This window comes from Puma concolor, chromosome B1, assembly GCF_028749965.1.
Source record: "Puma concolor isolate L17-30 chromosome B1, mPumCon1.1.hap2, whole genome shotgun sequence".
Lineage (NCBI taxonomy): Eukaryota > Metazoa > Chordata > Mammalia > Carnivora > Felidae > Puma > Puma concolor.
Genome location: NC_141670.1, coordinates 129,089,346 through 129,114,911, shown reverse-complemented (window position 1 = coordinate 129,114,911; position 25,566 = coordinate 129,089,346). Strand labels below are relative to the sequence as shown.

Sequence of the window (25,566 nt, the reverse complement as noted above, 5' to 3'; positions counted from 1 at the left end):
TAATCAAGGTTAAAGACTTTATGTAACTTTATACAACTGAACATAAAAAAACAAAACAAAACAAAACAAACAAACAAACAAAAAAAAAAACCAATGCAAACCAATTAAAAAATGGGCAGGGGACCTGAATAAACATTTTTCCAAAGGAGACATATAGATGGCCAAAAGACACATGCAAGCAAGCTCACATCACTGATCATCAGGGAAACTGAAATCAAAACCACAATGAGACGTCATCTCACACTTCTCAGAATGGCTAGGATCAAAAAGATAAGAAACAACAAGTGTTGATAAGGATGTGTAGAAAAGAGAACTCTCGTGCACTGTTAGTGGAAATGTAAATTGGTATAACTACTCTAGAAAGCAGCTGTTCTGGAAGTCCCTCAAAAATTAAAAATATAAATATTATATGATCTAATAATTCCACTACTGGATATTTACCCAAAGAAAATGAAAACACTAATTCAGATCCAGTAATTGGGTATTTACTAGTACAAAAATACTAATACAAAAAAAAAAACAAAAACAGAAACACTAATTCAAAGGGATACATGCAACCTGATGTTTATTGCAGCAGCATTTAAAATAGCTAAATTATGCGGGGCGCCTGGGTGGCTCAGTCGGTTAAGCGTCCGACTTCAGCTCAGGTCGCGATCCGTGAGTTCGAGCCCCGCGTCAGGCTCTGGGCTGATGACTCAGAGCCTGGAGCCTGCTTCCGATTCTGTGTCTCCCTCTCTCTCTGCCCCTCCCCCGTTCATGCTCTGTCTCTCTCTCAAAAATAAATAAACATTAAAAAAAATTTTTTTTAAATAAAATAAAATAGCCAAATTATGGAAGCAGCCTGTGTCCATTTGTAGATGAACAGATAAGGAGAAGATATGAGATATACATAAGATATAGTTATATCTTATAGGATATAGATATGGGATATAGGATACATATATATATATATAGGATAGAGTTATATATTCTCTCTCTCTCTCTCTCTCTCTCTCTATATATATATATATATATATATATATATGAGTATTACTCAGCCATAAAAAAGAATAAAATCTTACCATTTGCAACAACATGGATGGAGCTAGAGAGTATAATACTAAGCTGAATAAGTCAGAGACAGACAGAACCATATGATTTCACACATATGTGTAATTTAAGAAACAAATCAAACAAGCAAAGGAAAAAAATAAAGAGAGAGACAAGTCAAGAAACAGACTCTTAACTATAGAGAACAAAATGATGGTTACCAGAAGGGAGATGGGTGAGGGTGTGGGTGAAATAAATGATGGGGTATTTACCGTGATGAGCACTGAATAATGCATAGAATTGTTGAATCACTATATTGTATCCCTAAAACTAATAAAATGCTGTATGTTAACTATACTGCAGTTTTAAAAAAATTAATTAAAAAAGGTATATATACCCCTACATTTATTTCAGGATTATTTACAGTAGCCAAGATATAGAAGCAATCCAGTGTCCATCAATAGATGAATAAATAAAGAAGATATGATATATATGTAATTATATACTATATTATATATTGTATTACATTATGCTATATATCATATATATATACATATGTATAAATATATATGTAACCTATGATTCTAAGGAACGTAACCAAAAATGATTTTCAATATTATTTATTAAAGTAGAAATCTGAGGTTATATTAAATATAAGCATAATAGTATTAATATCACCTAACTACTGAATAATCAAGCATTTGGAAATAAAGTAGTTATCTGGTTATTATAAGAGAGTAACTATTTCCAAGATTGAATAAGAAGGTAGAAGAAGTATCACTTAAACAAGTTATACTGGGGCGCCTGGGTGGCGCAGTCGGTTAAGCGTCCGACTTCAGCCAGGTCACGATCTCGCGGTCCGGGAGTTCGAGCCCCGCGTCAGGCTCTGGGCAGATGGCTCGGAGCCTGGAGCCTGTTTCCGATTCTGTGTCTCCCTCTCTCTCTGCCCCTTCCCCGTTCATGCTCTGTCTCTGTCTGTCCCATAAATAAATAAAAACGTTGAAAAAAAAATTTAAAAAAAAAAAAAAAAAAAAACAAGTTATACTAAGTATTTATCATGGTTCTTTTTGTCTGGGTCTTAAAAAGTATCATAAAAGGGAATTAAATATGAAGTAATAAGCATAACCAAAACACGGAAATCAATGCTGTTGTTGTTGTGTTGAAAGATTTTTCAGTACTTAGAAGTAAATTTGGTATTGATTGTGTATGACTGTAGATTATCAATAAATACTTGTTGATGTTCTTTTATTCTATTTGCTTCTTTCTACAGGTGGGGAGGTCCCATACACGACTCTGGCTACTCGAATGATGATGGGGGCTTGGTGGCTATTTGCATTGATTGTCATCTCATCTTACACAGCAAATCTTGCTGCTTTCCTCACTATCACCCGCATTGAAAGCTCCATCCAGTAAGTAGACAAAGATTCCAGTAGCCACAAAGAATGAAAAATGATGAGAGTAGTCAAGCCTATTTAAATAAGTATATGATATCTGATAATAAATTTACACCCTCCTTTTGAGTAAAGGTTTAATTCTGTGATATGCAATTATCACAGTATTGGTGATACATTTTTGAAAAAAATAAAATTCTGGGTATAATTTTGCATCACTTCCCACATTTTCCTGGAAGAATAACACATATTTGGTATTCTAGGTTCCACAGAGTATGACTATGTTTGGGCAACATTGTAAAAAGGAAGGGAAAGGAGTCATACTAAAATATACATGTTCCAAGTTTGACAGTATCAGTTTTTGTCTGGAGTCTGCCCCATTGTGCATTGTCTGAGTAAATAGTTGGAAAGATGTTAGGTGATTGATAGGTGACATATAGGGAAAGAGAAGGAAGGAGGCAGGGGGAGAGGGAGAGAGAAGATGCTTTCAAGAGATTAAAACCACATTGTGTTTATCTCTTCAATGTATTATATAGCTAATGTGGTCATTATTACTGCTGCTTTTCCAGTTTCAGTGGTGGTAAATTATCAGTAACTATGATACATTTGCTTAAATCCTAAAGTTACTTAAGCCAATGCCTCAGTTCATAAAAGCCACTCCCATGAGCCCCAAGAGCCCAAAGGCCTTTGATCAAGCACAGCCATTTCTGCTTTTGTGGTTTCATGCATACAATCAGCTTCAATATGCACCTTCTGCCATATTAGAACATAATGTTCTATATATCATTTTAAGAAACATTTTCCTGAAAATGTTTTATTCATCCAAAAACAAAATAGTTTGAATTTTCCTAGAGTTGAAGAACATTCATTCTCAACAAAACTGACAATTCAACATTATGAATAATTAGATTTGTTAAGGAATTCATTAGAGAACTAACTTATCCTTAAAGGAAAATATAAGAGTTCTTCTTGTGTTTAAAAAATTTGTAAATGAAGTCCATTAATAGCCACAAAACTGTTATAATGCAATACTAAAAATAAAATCAGGAATTAATGATCTATAAAGAAGTAGAATATTGTTCTTCAATTATTTGTCATATATAATTGAAACCCCCAAATTCAACTAATGACAGTAACAGACAGTTTCATCCAGTCTGAGGGACGTTTCCAATTTCTCTCATCAAATCATGCTCCTCAAATGTTTTTTCCCAATTTTTTAGTGCAGAATCTTCATACCCTCTTATTACCCTTGTAGCCAATTCTATGTGTGGTATAAGTTATAAATGGTACACAGTGAAGTTCATGGAAAGCATAAACCCATATTTTAACTGATAATGAAAATGATTACAAACACCTAGCCAAGGAATCAATGAAATCAGTAACATTACTAAAATAATAATTAACTTTTATTGAGCATTCACAGAAAGCCAGAGTGCGCTGAATGTTTTACATTCATTTGATCATTTAATCGTTAGCAACCATCTTCTGAAAGACATACTATTAATAACCCATTTTATAACTGAAGTTGAGAATATAAGTAACTTACTCAAATAATGCATCTAATAAGTGATTGATTAGAGACCATACCTTAAATCTGTCTGATTATTGAACCTATATTCTAACTAAACTTACCACTCTAGTTCCCATCCCTTGGACTTTTGTATGGCCAGTTGTTTATAGAGAATGGTATTAAAGGGTGTGTCATTGTCTTGTTCATTACTAAGTAAGGGGATATAAAGGGTGACATTTTTCAAATCCTTCATTGGTCTGAGGATATAAAATATCAAAATCTGGGTGATTTTTATGTGGGATAAATTCTGTAAGCATACATCCCAACATGAACTAATTAAATCTATAATTGATATCTGCCATTCAGGGGAAGACCACTTGACAGATCCAATCAATAGAAATCACACAAAGAAAAATTGTTTTAAAACTTAAAATGGAGTCTTATATCTCACTAATGTAGTTTCTATCATTTAGGTTTAACTTGTCACATTTTGAGTGCACTTGAGCTAAGAACCAATGTAGCTCATATCTGACTTGAAGCATTTTAAATAAATAAATGAAGAAAACTTTGAAATAATGGATTTTATATAATAAATGACAATCATCATAATAACAATTATGACTAATATTCATTGAGAGAGTTTATTATGAACTTATTAAGCATGTTACATGTATTATTTCATTTATTCCTCAAAATAACCCTGATAATACAAGTATTACTGTTATTCCCATTACACCGATGAAGAAACAGAAATTTGCAAGTTAAATTCTCAAGATCACATAACCAATAGTGTCAGAGCTGGAAGTCTAACCCATGTCAATCTGACACCAATCCATGGTCTTATCCAGTGAAATTTTTCCTTATCGAGTGATGGTTTCTACACTTTGTTTGGCAACTCTGCTTCCCTGGGGCTGCAGACCTCATGGTGTTTGTGTATATCTGAACTATTTAGTCATTATCAACTTTGCCAACATTAATTTGTATCTCGACTTCTATGCAATAGCAGTGGGAGCAAAAGCCTCAATCAAATTTTTGCACCCATAGGTTTCTCTAAAAGTAAAACCTAATGGAAAAAAGATCATCAATTCACATGATGTTTCCCTCATGTATAGTTCCACAATCCACAATAACTGAGCATTCATTTCTTAAAAAAATTATTCCGTTCTAATGCTGGCTCACATTATTAAAAGTCAACATTGGGTATAATAAATCTCCCTCCCTTCTAATCTTATCAGTAAACTAATTTTGAAAGGGGAAAAATCAGAGCCAAAGGAGCTAAAAGAAGCCTGATTCTCTCCCCAAACTTAAAGATATCTTCTAATTTCATGCCTCAGCTGTGTTGGTAAACATAATTGCCTGCAGTCTTTCTTGGAAACATTTAAAGTTCCATTTGCAACTAATGTCAAACTTTCTTGTAAAATCCTAAGTTTAATTTTTCTTAGAAAAGACAAAAAAACCCACAATACCATCCAATGTCATGCTCCTTAATCATTTATATTCATAAGATTTTCTCATCACTAAATGAAGCAGCCCTTGTCTGTGCACCTTTTTTCCAGCTCATTTTGTTGTGCCATTGGCACACCTATACCAGCCACAGGTTCATTCCCCAAAATCAAAGTGGCTTCTCTAGACCCAGAGGGACAGAGGTAGTTAGAACGAAGTCAGGGACGGGGGTAGAGCAGCTACTTCTGAATAGATGGTTGACAGAAACTCTTACAGTCTGGTACGGGAAATCCAACAGACTTATTCTTGGAAAGCTGAATACATTTTACAAAATGGACCCCTTTTTCAAAATTAGATATTTATCAACATCTAATCTTCTAGTTGACACTTGCCTCTAACTAAAATTTTGAAAGTGAATTTTCCCTGAAAAAGATAATTCCCATGTTTAATTTTATACCCCTTCAGTGATAACTGTGTTCTGCTGCTTGATATGATGTAATATGACAGATTGTGACACAGTTGGGATTGGTAATATTGAGATACACAGTTCCATTTCTAAAGAAAAAAATATCCAATTTCTACAAAACTCCAATGACATTTGGGCTTGTTCATTGTCATCAAATGGTAACAACATGTAGCTAATTGCTTTTAGATAGCTCGCAAACGGAATGTACTTGTTTCTACTGGTAACCAGGCTAAAATTGGCAATGGTGAAATGAAGCATGTGAAGTTCTGAAGGTAATTTCAAAGTAAACACCAGGTAATAACATCATGAACATCAGTTCAATTAGTCTTTCTTGTGATGCAATTTTAAGAAACCTACTTCTTTCACATATAAAGTAAAAAGAGCTATGAGGGAAATCACAGTTGTACATCTATAGTCATTAATAACTTTAGAATCAGACTGATCTTTGGTGGTGAAACTTGAGGTCTTTCATTTCCTGGGACTATAAGTAAGCTTGGGTCTATTCAAAGGAATTCCAAAATCCCACCATATTTTTATTTTTAAAGAATTAATTCACCATAATGTTTGAGGTATGATTAAACAAATATTGAGGGTTTTTTTGATGCAGTCACTGAACAAATTAATTTCTGATAAATTTGTTTCCAAGTGTATGCAAAATATTCATTAGATACTCTATCTCTGGAAGTGACTCCTTTTTCCCTAGCATACTAATTACAAGACTTTTGTATCCACATTTACTCACATTTAGAAAAGGAAACAAATAATTGAGCAATGCTTTTTCTCAATGCCATACAATAGAGTATGAGCTAGCCCTGGACTTAGAAATCTGTCTGTCACCAGGTCTGGTGACAGAGAGAGAATGGTAGGACTGGCAGGTACTGGCTCAATGATATTATTTCTTTTTTCCTTTGCCCTCACTATGTAACTATCTCTAACAAGTTACTATTTAACTTGTTAAAGTTACATTACAATCATGCTTTTTGGAAATGGAGGTACAACAAAACCTTGGACTGAGAGTAATTTGTTCTGCGAATGTTCCACAAGACGAGCAAACATTTCTAATAAATTTTAACTTGATAAATGAGCAATGTCTTGCAATACACACAGTACATGATGCCAAAAATCAAGCCAATGGTTCTTGAAATTCGCTTTGACATACAGGTGCTTTTGATTACAAGCATGTTTCTGGAACAAATTATGCTTGCAAACCAAATTTTTATTGTATTTCTAACTATAAAAACTAAATAAATATATTACCTTCATTCATTTAGTTCAGCAGAATATATATATATGGCTTAGAAATCTGTCTTTCACCAGGTCTGGTGACAGAGAGAGAGTGGTAAGACTGGCAGGTGCTCATTAAACATCGTGCTAACTATTGAGGCTATAAAGATATTTTGGTATTAGCCCTGAGTCACAATGTAGTTCAAGATGTAGCAATGTGGAATTTAATGACAGGGGAACTATGATAGATTTCTTTATGAAATGCTGTGTGAACACAGGGAAGGAGTAACTTGGAGAAGAGGTGGAGGAAAAAGGAAAGAAACTATCAGGCATCACAGAGGTATCATCTGAGAGTCTGATCTTGAAAGATGAATTTCAAAAGGCTGAAGGGGTGGCTTACTGGGGAATATTTGCAAAGGCAAGAGAGATGAAATTCCTCAGAGACTGTCTAGTAAAGTGTAGATGATCAAAATCTGTTAATTTCCTTCCTGGATTGAGATGTGTGATGTGAAAGTGGCAGGAAGTGAAATAGAAAAGGAAGGTGAGTCCAAACCCTGAAAGGCATGATAAGAATTGTTAAGGAATTTGGAATTTTTCCTGGAGATAATGGAGAGTGACATCGTTGAAGAAAGACAGCTTAATCTGTGCAGAGGAGGATGGATGGGAGAGAAAAGATGTAGAAATGTATGGAAACTAGTAGGTTTCTATCTAATAAAAACCTGAACCACATATCTTTTGTTTCAGGACCATTTAATTTGAAAATACCAAATGATTAAGGAAATTTAAGAGAGATTTGGCTTGAGAAACCTTGCATCTCTAGGCTACCATTTACATTTATAGCAGATGCAGGAATATTGACTTAGTTTATTTATTTTTAAAGATTCTTGGGGCGCCTGGGTGGCTCAGTCGGTTGGGCGGCCGACTTCAGCTCAGGTCATGATCTCGCGGTCCGTGAGTTCAAGCCCCGCGTCAGGCTCTGTGCTGACAGCTCAGAGCCTGGAGCCTGTTTCAGATTCTGTGTCTCCCTCTCTCTGACCCTCCCCCGTTCATGCTCTGTCTCTCTCTGTCTCAAAACTAAATAAACGTTAAAAAAAAAAAAAATTAAAAAAATAAATAAATAAATAAAGATTCTTAAAGAGAGAATGTGTTCAACTATGTCATAACTAAACAGATAAAGAAGAGAGCTACTACAGTGAGAAGATTCTAGAAATCACTCTGGTTGGGCTACTTTTCAGATGCAATTTTGCAGAAAAGTTGCATCTCAATGTCTGCTATTCCTAGACTTTATCCTGCCTGTTAATTACTTTTTGCCTTATGCCATCAAAAAATAAGTCAGACTTATTTTTATTCAATTTTAATACATTTTCAATGTAATACAGGACTGTATTGAGAAAATAGTAAAATACAGTAAATTTTGAAGGACAAAGTGTTAATAATCCACAGCTTGTCATGTTGCAATATGTTCTATTACTAGTTAAACATTTTTAACTGTTTATTTTGAAGTAATCACATATACACAGGAAGTTGCAAAAATATACCATAGAGAGGTCCCATGCCGGGGCGCCTGGGTGGCGCAGTCGGTTAAGCGTCCGACTTCAGCCAGGTCAGGATCTCGCAGTCCGTGAGTTCGAGCCCCGCGTCAGGCTCTGGGCTGATGGCTCAGAGCCTGGAGCCTGTTTCCGATTCTGTGTCTCCCTCTCTCTCTGCCCCTCCCCCATTCATGCTCTGTCTCTCTCTGTCCCAAAAATAAATAAACGTTGAGAGGTCCCATGTACCCTTCACCTAGTTTCCTCCAATAGTTACATTTTAAATAATTACAGTACAATAGTAAAACAAGGAAATTGACATGGATACAGTGTATGTATGCATATAGTTCTGTGCCATTTTATTACATGTATAGATTATACAACCACCACTGCAATAGATGTAGAACTATACCACCATTACAAAAATCTCCCTCATTCTACCCTCACTCCTTCTTCCCCACCATCATCAACCCCTAATAATAACTAATATGTTCTTTATTCCTGTGATTTTTATCATTTCAAGAGTCTTATATAAGTTGAATCTTACAGTATGTGGCCTTCTGAAATAGCCTTTTTTTTTTCCCCACTCAGCATAACGCCCTTGAGATCTATCCAAGTTGTTGCATGCATCAGAGATCTATCCAAGTTGTTGCATGCATCAATAGTTCACTGCTTTTTATTGCTGAGTGGCAATCTATGGTATGGATGTACCAGTTTGTGTAACTATTTACCTAATGAATGGAATTTTTGTTGTCTCCAAGTTTTTAGCTATTACAAATAAAGTTTCTAAGAACATTTATGTGCACTTATGTTTTTGTATAGATATGTTTTCGTTTCTCTGGCATAAATGCCCAGGAGTATGATCCCAACTCTACCTGCTTACTGCTTCCCTTCTTATTCTCTTTTCTCTTACTTCAACTATTGCTTCCCTCGATCCCATTCTCTTCTCATTCAAGCTTATGATCCAGAGTGTGGAGTACCTTCTTCCATCCTTAAAATTAGTTTGAAAACCTCCATCATTACCACATCCAATCGAAGTAAAATGCAACTCCATAGCCAAGCACATGGAACCCTTCAAAAGCTGACCCAGCCTCATTTCTAATGTCTACCGGCACCAATTGTAATCCATTCTCACATTTGTTCATGCTCCAGTTAAGCAAACTCTGGGAGGGCATTTCATACCTCTGTGGAGTTTACATGCTGTTCCCTTTCTCTGAAATGACCCAGAACTCCTTTCTCTCCTGGCATCATCCATTTGCACAAACACAATTAGCCATTACACATGTGTCTTCTCTTTGAGAGTATACCTTATTCAAAGGCAAGGGCTATGCCATATCCATATCTGTGCCCTTACTGTGTCCCAGAATGCCTGGCACATAGTATTCATAATAACGGAGGCTAACATTATTGAGTGCTTGCTACATGACAGACATTTTCCTAAATGCTTTGCTTAGATTTTCTCATTTAATACTCATAATGGCCCCATGAGAGATACATTATTTTCATCTCCATTTTGAAGATGATGAAACTAAAACCTAGAATAGTAAGCCAGGAAATCCAGCACTAGAGACCTCGTCTTAGTGGACCATATCTTCTACAATTAGCAAATACGCTGACCCTTAACTGAATGAAATAAATAAACTAAAATGAGTGAATGAAAGCCATAATGGCATTATAAGTTTTCTGAAAAATAACGATTTCTGCAAGAAAGAATCAATGGATGAATTATATTTAGCTAAGTTAATTTCAGATATTTCTAAGTTACATCGTATCCTAGAAACGGGCACAGGAGACGGGGAATTTAAATAAATCTGCATTCAAATCCTTTGCCACTTATTAGCTGAATGATCTTGCCATTTTCCATAATCATTTTCAGCCTTATTTTCCCTAAGGGTAAAAAGATAACGGGCTCAAACTTCATAGGTTTAATGTAAAGAATAAATGAGGAAAAATAGAGACATGAATAACAGCACAGTCCCTGGATACACCGTGCATTTGCTTCCATTCTTCTACTTGTTCTCTAGGAGGCCATGTAGATTCCTTGGACTGTTCTTCCCTCCACCCTTTTTGGTGGTGCTAATAACTATTATTTTTGCTATTTTGTCCACAATTACATACACTAAATAGAATGTGTATAGCCCCCAAAGGTTAAAAGAAAGAGAAGAGGAACTGGCTGTCCGGAAGCCTTATCCAAATTTCAGCATAAATAGAGACCGCTGTCTCACCTTAGCCTGATTAACTCTCACTGTGGTCAAGCTGCTGCTGATAGTGACCACGCCGAACCTGGGTCAGAACATCTGTTGGCCAGGCAAGTTTTCTCTTTTAACTCTTTAACTGCCCCTCATAACACACAGCTCGCATGCTGCTTCCTCTGTTACGCCTTTCTCGTGGTGTTCATAACTAGAGTTAGTGCCTCCTTTTTTTTTAACCACTTTGCATCTCCTTGCTTACACCCTGAACTGTATCTAGCCTCGTGCTGCAGTATTATTCTCCTTGTTTTACCTTCTCAATTAAAATGTATGTTCTTGGGGCGCCTGGGTGGCGCAGTCGGTTAAGCGTCCGACTTCAGCCAGGTCACGATCTCGTGGTTCGTGAGTTCGAGCCCCGCGTCAGGCTCTGGGCTGATGGCTCAGAGCCTGGAGCCTGTTTCCGATTCTGTGTCTCCCTCTCTCTCTGCCCCTCCCCCGTTCATGCTCTGTCTCTCTCTCTGTCCCAAAAATAAATAAATAAATTAAAAAAAGAAAAAAAAATGTATGTTCTTGAGCATGGTTTTATCACCTTTGTATCAGCACAGCACCTGATGCTGTTACTTCTTGAGTATGTAGCTGATTACAGATAAATATTTGTTAAATAATGAACCAGAAAGGGATTTCTTACACTCTGGCCTGAGACTGTAGAACCTCATGACTTGTTTATATACCTCATAACAAATCAGAAAGAAATATGAAAGCCATTTTTATGTGCTGTTATTCCAGGATAAGAGAAGGAGCCCCAAATGATGTGCTCTCTAGGTTTTCTTCGTGTCTCACCCACACAAGCTTCCAGTGGAAGGCTATTTCATAACTCTCAGCAGGGAATTGCACACTTTATTAGGAACAGCCAAAATCAAGGTTGCTGAAGTGAGCTGGGTCTGATTCATACCACTTTTATGTTTCAGTTTAGTACAGAATTGTATAGGCTTAACTTCAGAGTACACAGGCACTACAGACAGAGGAAGACATTCGTCTCCTTACTCTATATTGTTCAGTGTTGAAATGGCTTACTTGTCAAAGCACTTAAGTACTACAGTGATGGATGTTTTATAAACATATAGCCATCTAGATATTATAGACATGGTTCTCTCTCTTTTTGAAAAAAATAAAAACCCTCAGAAGTATGTTGGTGTTTCAAAGCCACTCTTCAGTGAGCATTTAATTAAAAGTTTTGTCTCCCACTCTATTTGTGATTCCTAGGAACAGAGCTGTATTAACATTCCTATAGACTCTATTTACACTAATATCGCTAAGGTGAAAACTTTGCCAAACTAATAAGTGCCTGCAACCCCTAACATGATCTTCTTCTGGACTAGCAATTATTCTAAACAGGTCAAGTCCCCCTCTCTTTCTCCCCAACATTAGTCATCTAAATCCAGAAACCTATTAAGAACTTGAGAATATAAATTCCTGTCTCCTCTGTGTCTCTTGTTATTTTACTTCCTTACCTAAAGTCAGCTGAATAAATAAGTTCTATCTACCATAAGTATATGGTAAAAACCCTACACTCAGGAGTACTTGATTTAGTCATTTTAGAAGAGCCAGTTTGGGGGCAGCTGGGTGGCTCAGTTGGTTGAGCATCCAACTCTTGATTTCTGCTCAGGTTATGATCCCAGGGTAATGGGATCAAGCCCCTACTTAAGATTCTCTCTTTCCCTCTGCCCCTCTCTTCCTCTCTCTCTCTCTCTCTCTATTAAAAAAAAAACAGTTAAAAGAAGAGCTAATTTGAGTATGGGGCATGTTTTGTGTAATTAATGCAGGAAGAGTACTTGATAGAAATTGGTGACAGTGGAATCGGTAGGCAGGGCTGTTTGGCAATACTGCTGAAGGAGACTGGAGACCTAGTTCAAAGGTTCAAGCCTCTTTCTTGCTACTGAATAACAAGGCAAGTTTTTAAAACACTTTGTACCTTAGCTTTCTCCCTTTAACAATGTGAGCCATTTCTCCTCTCACTGCACAAATATTTGTTCCACAATTTGAATTAAGTTGTTTTCAATGTCCCTTCAACTGTACAATTCTATATCAGCTACACAAATGCGGTATCTTATTAAACAAAGCCTGAGATAACTGATAAAAATATATTTAGGTACATTAATAAGAGAAATCCTGGATTATAAGGCAGAACTGAAAGGAAACTCTTGTTTAGCCATATCTTCTTTTTTTTTTCTCTCTCTTTCTGTTTTTCACGTCTCACCTTTCTTTCCCTGTCCTCTCCATCACACCAGCAATCTTGATGTGCTGACCTCCACCCTCCACTAAGTGTCTGTCTGACCCCATTAGTTCTCTGATCCTCTTAGTTCCTGCACAAGCTCCTGTCATCTGAAGGTAGTCAATTTATTTTTAATGACTTTCTCCTCCACCCCTACACACACACACACACACACACGCTCACACACACATTCACTACACACACATACACACACATACATACACATACACACACATTCACTACACACACCCCTACTACAGCCCCTATTTCTCAAACTCTGATCTAATCTTTTAACCTAAGGGCAAAGTTTACAAATTGCCAGATGCCCCAGATCATGGCAAGTCATGGGGAAGGTAAGGAACAGATCTGAAGGTAGCTTGCTGGGCTGCTTTTTCAGATGAAGGCTGCCATTTCCTGAGAGCAATGCTGCAGAATTCTCAAGATATGCTGTGGAATGGGGTGAGGGAGGATGGGTCGGGGACACCTTTCCAAAACATTTTGGACATTTATAATCTGAATGGATATTAATAAGATCTGACTGTGAGATCAGGACATGCATTCTATGCCTACTTTTAGTTGAAATTTCTCAAAAAAGTAAATATACCTAATTGGGAATAGAGGATAATATCCCTGAATGATTCAAAAAACTATCTTTTTTGGAGAGATCTGCAGGCCCACTGCACTGGGGAGAAGGAAAATATATTTTGTATTTAGGAAATTTTAAGTTACTGGTAGAAACCTGGTCTCCTGCTCTGTGTTATAAAGAGCCAGGACCTTTGTTTTGAGATAGAGTCATTAGAATCTTCACTGAAACGATGACCTTCCACCTTACTTTGACAGTAGCATTCTGCTGGGTCTTCAAATAGGCTATTAAATTTGACCTTCTGTTATTCTTGGTCACTTCCTTCTCTTCAGTTATTTCTTTCCACTATGAATAATTTGATAATGTGATTAAAGATTTTGAGATCCTTAAAAGAACTTATAGGTAAAAAAAAAATTACAAATTACTATTGATTCCTCATTTGAAACTACATCGTATTTTATTTGGGTCATTGTTTTATGCAGTAATATTGTGTATTATTGTATCACAGCTTGTTAGTGAGCTATATGTGAGGTTATGATCAATAGTTCAATGTCAGCCTTAGAGGGTATATTGAATAAAGTTTTTCCCATAAGTCAGCACTGGCTCTGAGTCTAATGACCATTTTCAGTGTTGATTTGAAGTATAGAATAGGGAGTAAACTTATTAAATATGCAGATTACTTATTATTGAGTAGGGTTGATTATTGACCAGAACCACACTGTAAGAATTCATAAAGACCTCGGCAAATTAAACAAGGTGATTATAAGTGAGACAAAGGTTAATAGGGACAAATATGTAATAATTCATTCAGATATGGAAAAAAAAACTATGTGTATGTGTGTATACCTATAATAATTTAACATTGGAGGTGAAGACAGTTTCAAAATGAGTCATCTGTCAATTACAAATTTGAAATGTAGTGTTGGCATTTATAAAGAAAATGAGCAAAATCACCTAGCAGTATAAAAGTTGTTGGGGCTTTTTAAACACTACCATGACCTATTTATAAGGTCCATAAATTTGGCAAAAATTACCATAGAAAAGAAAAAGATGCCTTAGTTAAGAACAATGTAAAAAAGTGAGTAATAGATCCTGTGAGTAAGAACTAAAGGAATTTAGTGTTTAAGTCACCAAATAAAAGGCTAAAGGATGAACGCACAAAAGAAATCTTTTATTATATAAAGAAATGTTGTACTGGAGGTGATGAGTAGCGATTGTCCATTTTTATTTTCACTAAGAAGAAAATGAGAGGCTTATATGAAATAGTTTTAGGTTGGGCATGAGTAAGAAAGAACTTCCTGGTGTTAAGTTTTCTAAGTCAGTAAAGTGCCTAAGGAAGAAGAATAAAGTCCATTTTTGGAGATTGGCTTTTATACCTTAAGATATATCATCATCAAATTATGCAATACCTCCAGGAGCTCTTCCAAACTCTCTGATGTTATGATTTTATTAGGGTTCTCTCTTAACACCATTTTGAAATTTATTGATCCTCAGGGAAATTCATGGGAATTAGTCAGGTCTTTCCAATATTTTCAATGATATAAGAACATAAAAACCTACTCTTCTTCTGCAGTCTATTGGAGTATTTGACTATATCATCTTAACATAGATTTTACAATCAAGTGACAATCAATGGTGACATAATGAAATGCTGACCATACAAATTTAGGATGGTTCCATATTGGTTTATAGTGTCCTGGGGTAAATAAACAATGCACCTTTTTCATGATATCTCAGGAAGAAACTGCACACACTTTCTACTCTACACAGGAAAATTGCAGAGTAATTGAATTCACAGCAAACTGAGGCCTTTTTAGAGGAATTTTGCTTAATTAGTGTAAATATCAATATCCATATACATATCATGAAAGGTTACTTTAGTTAACTAATTTAAGATAGAGAGCAGACCCATAAATGGCAATTCTGTCAGCAAGTAGAAAAATACAGTGTCTTTCACATATCAAGATTCATGATGTGACAGGGGCACCTAGGTGGCTCAGTCAGTTAAGCGTTCGGCTCTTGATTTCAGCTCAGGTCATGATCTCACCATTTGTGGGTTTAAGAACCTCATCATGGGTTCGAACCCCACTGACAGTGTGGAGCCTGCTTGGGATTTTCTCTCTCTCCCTCTCTCTCTGCCTCTCCCATGCACGTTCTCTCTCTCTCTCTCTCTCTCTCTCTCTCTCTCTCTCTCTCAATAAATAAATAAATAAACACATACATACATACATAAATACATAAATAAATAAAATTAAAAATTAAAAAATGAAAGATTCATGATGTGACATAATTAGTTCCTAGTTTATAATGTGGGTCAACAAGTCAGAGAAACCAATCAGATTTTCATATAACTATTTTCTTGTGTTTGTATAGCATTGTCATTTTGAAGAAAGTTTAATGATCATTTTGTTAATTATGCCTAACAGCAATAAGGACAGTGTTTCCATCTTCCTTTAGGGTCTCTAAAATGACCTGCCATATTCACAAATCCAAATCAACTTTTAAATGTGCATAGGAATGCAAGTTTGTCCAAATTTGGGAGGATATTCCCTTAAGTAGTTTGTGACATCCATTTTTATCAAATGATCAAATGCACCTATTTTATGTGAATTTTCAATATTACCTGTGAACATCTCATCTATAGGGCATGACAGATGGGGATGCCCCTGACTACTTTGTAAGGGGGAAGGTGCAGGACATATTTCTAAATATCTCAGGAAAGACTTGAGAGTCATCTTGGTGCCTAGTAAACCTCGGTATGGGGACAGCGTTCAAAAGGGAGAAGTGTCCTCTTCATGAGTACTATCACACACTTTTTCTAGACCAAGCACATTTGCAACATCAGCTATAGAAACATTTTTCTAGGTCTCCACTTCAAGAAAAACTAAGCTTCAAGCAAAATTAAACTCTTGGGACTACACCAAAGTAAAAAGCTTTTGCACAGTGAAGAAAACCATCAACAAAACAAAAAAGCAACCTACTGAACAGGAGAAGATATTTGCAGATGATATATCTTATAAGAGGTTAATATCCAAAATATATTTTTAAAAAATCACCAAACGCAACACCTAAATAAATAAATAGTTCTTAAAAGTAAAGATCAAAAAAATATTCTAAAGAAGTTTACAGTGCAAAGACCTGAAGCTGTCTTATATCTAATTTATTCTGTTGAGCCATGTAAGGGCGGGGTTGAGGGCAGGTGAAGAATGTGTGACAGGAGTGGAGAGGGGACAACACAGAGAGACTGGAGGAGACTGCACCATTCAGGCCTTATTTGAGTGTCCCACAAGGAGCCACTCTCATCCTCTGATACCTGGTCTGTAAATCCTCACTCCTCTTTGGTCCTCTGATGGCCCCTCTTATGAAGCACCCTCTCCATCCAGAGGGGCCTCTCTTAGGAAACTCTCCCTGTCTCCACAAGTAAAAAAAATCCTAGCCCTCTGCCCTCTTTGGTATCATTCAAACTTGTTGGCCTTAGACTTTAGGTTTCTGCTGTCTTGAGAAGGAAAAATCTCTGGCACTTTGAGAAGAAGGATGACACAATTACTTTACTGTTCTACCAGAGACTGCTGTGGCTGAGTTCCTTCTGAATTACCTTGCCCCACAAATTATACCTTTGGCTATATAATCTAATCTTTTATGACAAAACCGTGTTTCTTTCACTAACATGACTTTGATCTTAATCTTCTTAAAATAAGAAAGTTAACATTATCGGGCTAAAGAACATTAAACTCTTCCCTGAGCCTGTTTTCATTGAGTAGTGGGTCCCTCATGCACTTAAAGTAGCTCTCGTTGAGTCTTCTGTAGGGACTGAGCCATCTGCAATCCAAACTTTCTTCTGACATGAAGAATGTTAGAGTTTGGCTTGCCCCATCATTGACCCTTGATACTTTTATATTTCATCAGACTTTCTTTACAAACCTGTGTCTGAGAGGGTTTGGAAGACTTCACTTAGGAGAAGGAACTACCAAAATGGAGAATGTTGTTTCTCAAAAGACAAGTGGCGGGGCGCCTGGGTGGCGCAGTCGGTTGGGCGTCCGACTTCAGCCGGGTCACGATCTCGCGGTCCGTGAGTTCGAGCCCTGCATCGGGCTCTGGGCTGATGGCTCAGGGCCTGGAGCCTGTTTCCGATTCTGTGTCTCCCTCTCTCTCTGCCCCTCCACCGTTCATGTTCTGTCTCTCTCTGTCCCAAAAATAAATAAAAAACGTTGAAAAAAAAAATTAAAAAAAAAAAAAAAGACAAGTGGCCTTGGATATGTTGTAACTAGGAAGATGGGAAGCCTTTCTTTTGTGCTTATTCCATCCTCTTATAAGTGGAGCGTACAAATTCCCCTTCTTTATGTAAATACTCAACCCTCAAAAGGAAAAAACTTAATTTAGTTTTTGGTGATAATATTCAGTATTACCAACAGTCACTATTCTCTCTGTTCTGGGGCTTATCTCTTCCTTAGCTACGAAAATCATGAATTCTTTTATATTTTTTTTGATCATTTCAGTTAGTGGAGTTAATTGAACAGTTTTCGTCCCCATTTCAGCTTGCTTCTGATCCATCAGTCAGGAATCACTCATCAAACTATTCACTACTTGTTAGCTCCATTTCCACACTGCTTTAGATACATATCCCTTTCAGGAACAGATATTCCACTCTGTACCAGATCCATATGTCTACTTGAATTATGGACTACAACCTCTGCTGTTCCAAATACTTTATTTCATTTCTATTTGTTTGGATTTTCTTTTTATTTGATTTGCTTCTGAATTTATTTATTTTACATACATGGCAAAATGTCTTGTCAGACAACTCATTGGTGTCAGATAATGCTTTTGCAGCTAATTTTGTTACAGGAGAAATTTCCAAAGCTCCCTTAAAAACTAGTTTTTGGGGGCGCCTGGGTGGCGCAGTCGGTTAAGCGTCCGACTTCAGCCAGGTCACGATCTCGCGGTCCGTGAGTTCGAGCCCCGCGTCAGGCTCTGGGCTGATGGCTCAGAGCCTGGAGCCTGTTTCTGATTCTGTGTCTCCCTCTCTCTCTGCCCCTCCCCCATTCATGCTCTGTCTTTCTCTGTCCCAAAAATAAATAAACGTTTGAAAAAAAAAAATTAAAAAAAAAAAACAAAAAAAAAACTAGTTTTTGGTTTGTTTTCTTTAACTACTAAATACTACTGGCCATTATTAGTCACCCACAGAATGGCTGGTAAAATATAATAAAAATCCCATTTTTAAGCAATGCTAGGGTTTTTTTTTTTGCATTTCTTTTTTTAATTAATTAATTAATTAATTTTAAATGTACATCCAAGTTAGTTGGCATATAGTGCAACAATGATTTCAGGAGTAGATTTCTTAATGCCCCTACTCATTTATCCCATACCCCCTCCCACAACCCTTCCAGCAACCCTCTGTTTGTTCTCTATATTTATGAGTCTCTTAGGTTTTGTCCCCCTCCCTGTTTTTATATTAGTTTTTTGCTTCCCTTCCCTTATGTTCATCTGTTTTGTCTCTTAAAGTCCTCCTATGAGTGAAGTATATGATATTTGTCTTTCTCTGATTGACTGATTTCACTTAGCATAATACCCTCTAGTTCCATCCACGTAGTTGCAAATGGCAAGATTTCATTCTTTTTGATTGCTGAGTAATACTCCATTGAATATATATACCACATCTTCTTTATCCATTCATCTGTCGATGGACATTTGGGCTCTTTCCATACTTTGGCTATTGTTGCTAGTGCTGCTATAAACATTGGAGTGCATGTGCCCCTTCGAAACAGCACACCCATATCCCTTGGATAAATACCTAGTAGTGCAATTGCTGGGTCGTAGGGTAGTTCTATTTTTAACTTTGTGAGGAACCTCCATACTGTTTTCCAGAGTGGCTGCACCAGTTTGCATTCCCACCAGCAGTGCAAAAGAGATACTCTTTCTCCAGATCCTCGCCAACATCTGTTGTTGCCTGAGTTGTTAATGTTAGCCATTCTGATAGGTGTGCGGTATCTCATTGTGGTTTTGATTTGTATTTCCCTGATGATGAGTGATGTTGAGCATTTTTTCATGTGTCAGTTGGCCATCTGGATGTCTTCTCTGGAGAAGTGTCTATTCATGTCATTTGCCCATTTCTTCACTGGATTATTTGTTTCTTATATTGAGTTTGTTAAGTTCTTTATAGATTTGGATACTAACCCTTTATCTGATAGGTCCTTTGTAAATATCTTCTCCCTTTCCATCGGTTTCCTTTTAGTTTTGCTGATTGTTTCCTTTGCTGTGCAGATTTTTCTTTTGATGATGCTCCAATAGTTCATTTTTGCTTTTGTTTCCCTTGTGTCTGGAGACGTGTTGATAAGAAGTTGCTGCGGCCAAGGTCAAAGAGGTTTTTGCCTGCTTTCTGCTCCAGGATTTTGATGACTTCCTATCTTACATTTAGGTCTTTCATCCATTTTGAATTTAGTTTTGTGTATGGCATAAGGAAGTGTCCCCGGTTCATTTTTCTGCATGTCACTATCTAGTTTTCCCAGTACCATTTCCTTATTACATTGGATATTCTTTTCTGCTTTGTCAAAGATTTGTGGGTCCATTTCTGGGTTCTCCTATTCCATTGATCTAAGTGTCTGTTTTTGTGCCAGTACCATACTGTCTTTTTGATTACAGCTTTGTAATACATCTTGAAGTCTTGGATTGTGATGCTGCCAGCTTCGGTTTTCTTTTTCAACATTGCTTTGGCTATTTGGGGTCTTTTCTTCTTCCATACAAATTTTAGGATTGTTTGCTCTAGCTCTGTGAAGAATGCTGTTGTTATTTTGATAGGGATTGCGCTGAATATGTTGATTGCTTTGGGTAGTATCAACATTTTAACAATGTTTGTTCTTCCAATCCAGGAGATGGAATATTTTTCCATTTTTTTGTGTCTTCTTCAATTTCTTTCATAAGCTTTCTACAGTTTTCGGTGTATAGATTTTTCACCTCTTTGGTTAGGTTTATTCCTAGGTATTTTATGGTTTTTGGTGCAGTTGTAAATGGGATCTAGTCCTTGATTTTTCTTTCTGTTGCTTGATTGTTGGTGTATAGGAATGCAACCGATTTCTGTGCATTGATTTTATATCCTGTGACTTTGCTGAATTCATGGACCAGTTCAAGCAGTTTTTTGGTGGAATCATTTGGGTTTTCCATGTAGAGTATCATATCATCTGTGAAGGGTGAAAGTTTGACTTCCCCCTGGGTGATTTGGATGCTTTTATTCCTTTGTGTTATCTGATTGCTGAGGCTAAGTCTTCCAATACTATGTTATGCAGTGCTAGTTTAATGGGAATGCTGGCTTTCTAAGATAAAGGCATTTTTCTAGTAAAGAGTAGCCAAAACAAATGAGTCTCATTGACTGCTATTTTCCAGACCCTGGGTTAGACTGTGAGTTTCAAAGATGAACTAAAAAAGTATATATGTATGTGTGTGTGTGTGTGTGTGTGTGTGTGTATGAATAAGCAAAATGTAATCTGAAGAGAAGTAAATTTCATAACAGAATGCTAAAATATGAACATATTCTAAGTAGGAGAAAAGCACTGATGAGGCAGCTGAGTTTGACCTTGAACTTGAAAAGAAGGCATTCACCAGATAGACAAGAAGACATGCAAACAAAATACCTATCAAGCAAGGAATGATGAAATGGTCTGTTGGCCCTATAATGGGAGTATGAAGGAGGCAAAAGGTTTTTCTAAAAATGGAAAAAATTTTAGGCCAAATTTTTTAAGGTTCTTGAATGCTATGGATTTGGAGATATTTTCTAAGGGTAGTGGAGTATATAGGAAGTATTTAAATAAAACAGGGATAGTATCAGACTTTAGCTGTGGTGTGGAAGATGGATTAGAGGTGGGTGAAAGTAGAGATAGAGAAAACACTTAGAAATAATTCTCTAGGTGAAAGTAATGAGAGTATTAGCAACGAGAGGACAAACACAGTGACAGATTTGCAAGATTCAGGAGGTAAAAATGTATAGAAATTAATGAGAGATTAGATAGGGTAAGAGACAGAAAGGCCACAGGTGAGGAATCTGAAATGAATTTAGTTGGTAGGAAAAATAAGGATATGACAATTCCAAAAATCATAACAGAGAGCAAAGTAATAGCATTAGTAATGAAATTAATAATTGCAAGTACCAGTAATGGAGCACTCATAGAGTGTTAAATACTAAGGTAAGTGTCTTGTGTCAATATCTACACCAAACCTTAAGCTATATTATTAGAAAATTATTATTTTCACTAATAGGGAAATCGATTGCAGTTTAGAGAGGAAAAATAACTTGTTCAAGGATTGAAACTCAAATCTTCAAAATCTTCAAATCTTCAAATCTTCAAAACCCAGGTTTGTAGAAACAAAGAGATTGCCTAGTGCTGGCTGTTGGCTGTACCTCTCAGAGGCAGGCCTGCCTTACCTGGCCACCTCAATCCATTTTTTGACACTTTCTCTTCTTCTTCGGTCTCAGTGACACTAATTCTCAGTCCAGTGGACCTTTATTTGGCATATTAGTTGTTCTTCTGAGTTTTAAATTTTGGAGCAGTTTTTTTGTTGTTGTTTTGGTTTTGGTTTTTTGGGGTTTTTTTTTTGGTTTTGGTTTTTGGGGGTTTTGTTTTGATTTTATTTTTGTTTTTCTTTTCGGCAAAACCTGCCTCTGTACTCACAAAGCGTTCAGCTGCTGCGTCCAATGAACAACAGTGGGCATCAGGCAGACTTTTAATGTGGTTACTGATGGGCTCCTAGAGCTGCAACAAAATTTTCTCCTTTGGCAGATGCTGAAATCAGCATCCAGAGGAAGAAACTGGGGAGGGAGTGTGGGAGAAAAAACCTGAACCGAGGTGGAAGACGCTTTTAATATATCCCCACTTGTTTGTCTCTCTCCCGCCGTCATCCCCTGTGCCTGAAGCATCTAGCACCATCCTATCAACTGCGTTCCATTTCTCTCCCCCGAAGAAAAATCGCTTCTGATGTGATAACTTAAGTTGACTTATTCCATTCCATTAAAAATGGGATTAGACTTACAATTCCCCAGAGCTAGAGCTGGCAGCCATTTGTTGCTGAGCATCCCACAAAACCAAGCTCAAATGTTTAAAAAGAAGAAAGAAAACAGATGGAAAAGAGAGATTTAGGAGTGTTATTTTAAAGTTTATGTGAGTAAAATCTATTCTCTTGTTAAAAGGAAAATAGGTGAAAAATATGAGTGAAAGTTCACTGCAAGAGGATAGGCATTAGATTTTTAACTAGTTGACACTTTTAGAAATGTAAATGAGTTATTTAAATAATATTTAAAGAATATATTTAAAGATTTTAAATTACTCATAAAATGAGTAATTTAAAAAATTAAATATAAAATCTTGTACTCATTTCCTAATGAGTCTTCATTTCGACCCCAATTCATGAATCTGCTCATCAACAATATTTATAAAGGGGCTATCCTGCCACACACTAAAATCCATTAGAAATTATTAAATAGGGCATTAGTAGGAGGTGAATCATAATAATAATAATAATCTTCATATAAAACAGTAGGTAACTTGATTGAGTGCTGATATGACAGGTCCTTTTATCATCACCTTTAGATACTCTTATTCTCTCCATTTTTAGATGAAGAAATTCCAGTTAACAGGGATAACTAACATCATATGGCACACAAATAATCTATTTGCTTGACTTTAAAATCTAACTTGCCCCAGGGTGCCTTGGTGGCTTAGTCAGTTAAGCATCCGACTTCGGCTCAGGTCATGACCTCACAGTTTATGAGTTCAAGCCCCGTATCTGGCTCTGTGCTAACAGCTCAAAGCCTGGAGCCTGCTTTTGATTCTGTGCCTTCTTCTCTCTCTGCCCCTGCCCTGCTCACGCTCTGTCTCTCAAAAATAAATGAACATTAAAGAAAAAAAAAACTTTAAATCTAATTTACCCAATGTCAAAGTTACTAATATCTAATATCAGAGGATCACATGTATCAACATTAAATTTCTATGCTTGAAGGGTTTTGAGTGTTTATTTCTCTCACAGAAAGAGTTTGCAATCAGCCTACATCCACCCAAATTCCTCAAATTTACTTCCCAGAAGTGCCCTAAATTACAGTTTCTTAGTATATGTAACATTCATGCAAATAACTAAATGTCACTTACTTATCAGCTGTCAGTATTCTTTAGTACCCAAGGGTTGTTAGTGGTGTAGGACACCAGTACAAGGAATAAAAGTCGAATTTCAAAAAGATGTTGGGAAAACAAAGTGATTAGATGGCAAAGCATTTGCTTTCTTTTATTATTCACCACTTATAGCTATAGACTCTCATTTTTTTTTTAAATTCTGTGTGCATGAGTTGGGGTGTGGGGTTGGGAGAGGAAGATTGAACAATAACAGATTTGCGGAGTGATCATTTGCTGAGTTTTACGTGAGTACCTGTGGGTTTTGTGTGATTAAGTGGAGAAATGGAATATATTGGTATGAGTATATTCCAAGTTAACCATTTTCTAGAATGCTCTAGATTGTTCCCATTTCTTCTGTGGCCTGGGTAAGCGTTGTCAACGGTTAAAAATAAATGACAGTATTTGCCATGGTTAATTTATATATTGGCCGTGGTGAATATATTTATATTAATTTATTAATTATTTTATAATTGTTTTGCATTTTTTTCAAAAAGGATTTGGAAAAACAAAAGAGAAAACAAAGACTTGGCCCTTCTAAATTCACTCAGATGTTGAACTTCAAATACAGTTTTTTTGAGGATTACTACCTATTCTACCACTAGTGGAATAATTTGCTAGATTTCTTTTAGGGGCTTATAATATAGGCCGCACCATTTCTGCTGATATTGCTCTAAAATCTTACTAACATGAAAATAACAAAATGACCACATATAATGGGCACTCTCTTTCTGTGTTGGGCTCCTAAAACAGCCTTCACTTTCTGTAATAAGCTGTTTGTGCTCACTTCATTTTGCTTCATTTTATTTTTGTCACCTTCAGTGTTATCTCTGTATACTATAATGGAACGATGCTGAATCAGACAAGCTGTAATTTTTATTGCAAACATATCTCAAGGCAAATCTATAAGCTGAACTTGATATCAGAAACGAAGCTAGAGAGAAAATGCCTTTGTTCTAAGTTACAAAAAGCTCTGCTATTCTGAATCTGAAGTATGTTGAAAATAAAATGCTTTTTTTTTCTGACATCAGGAATTTCACCTAGGCAATAGATTGAGATATCCCTTTAAAATTTTTGTGTACAAATCAGTTTCACCAACAATATTGTTTGTATTATAGTTTGATATTCAAGTTGTGAAGCTAATATTTAAAGCGATGTTATGCCACAGGAACCTGATTGTATTAATGATCCCAACATTTTATTTCAATTTTCTTTTCATGGAAAGCTAAGAGGAGTGTTCATTTATTTAACAGTATTTTGCTGGTATGACTGTTTGGGCAAACAAGTTATATACTTAAGTATAAGCATATAAAAATTTGAGCCCTAGATTATGATCTCACCACCACCAAATTGAAGATTTCTGAGAATTATAGGAGAGATTGATCGCTGAATCTTCTAAGGAGCAAGTGTCCAATCCTATCCTAAGAGGGTCTCTGATGAACCATGACATGGCCGTTAGCCATGAGACCTTTGGTTCTAGAAGGTACAAGCTCTATACACCTACCTAGAATAGGCCCTTGTATTTATAGATATTGAACAAATGAGGCCTGCTATTATGATCTGTATTAATGTTTCAGTTTTCCCCCTGTGCTACCAATTTACAGCATCCTCCACTACAGAGTGGGAAATATGTTAAAATGTTAATGTTTTGAATAGTTTCACTCCTACTACTGGAAACAGCAGTAAGTGAGAAGCAAATTGTATTTGGAAATAAAATTCTTACTGCTATACCGTTAACAAGATAAGCATGGTATGTCCCAGGAACATATGCCCTGTCACTCTGGT

At 36.4% G+C, this 25,566-nt stretch overlaps 1 protein-coding gene across 2 annotated transcripts in view; it reads left to right on the top strand.

The window, feature by feature from the left end:
• The window catches only part of GRID2 (glutamate ionotropic receptor delta type subunit 2), a 1,503,942-nt gene that overhangs the window by 1,196,970 nt on the left and 281,406 nt on the right, over positions 1-25,566 (top strand). For both annotated transcript variants that reach the window (XM_086704576.1, XM_086704575.1), the window contains exon 12: positions 2,300-2,438. In XM_086704576.1, coding sequence (XP_086560702.1) covers positions 2,300-2,438 — 139 coding nt within the window. The remainder of the gene's footprint in view (positions 1-2,299; positions 2,439-25,566) is intronic.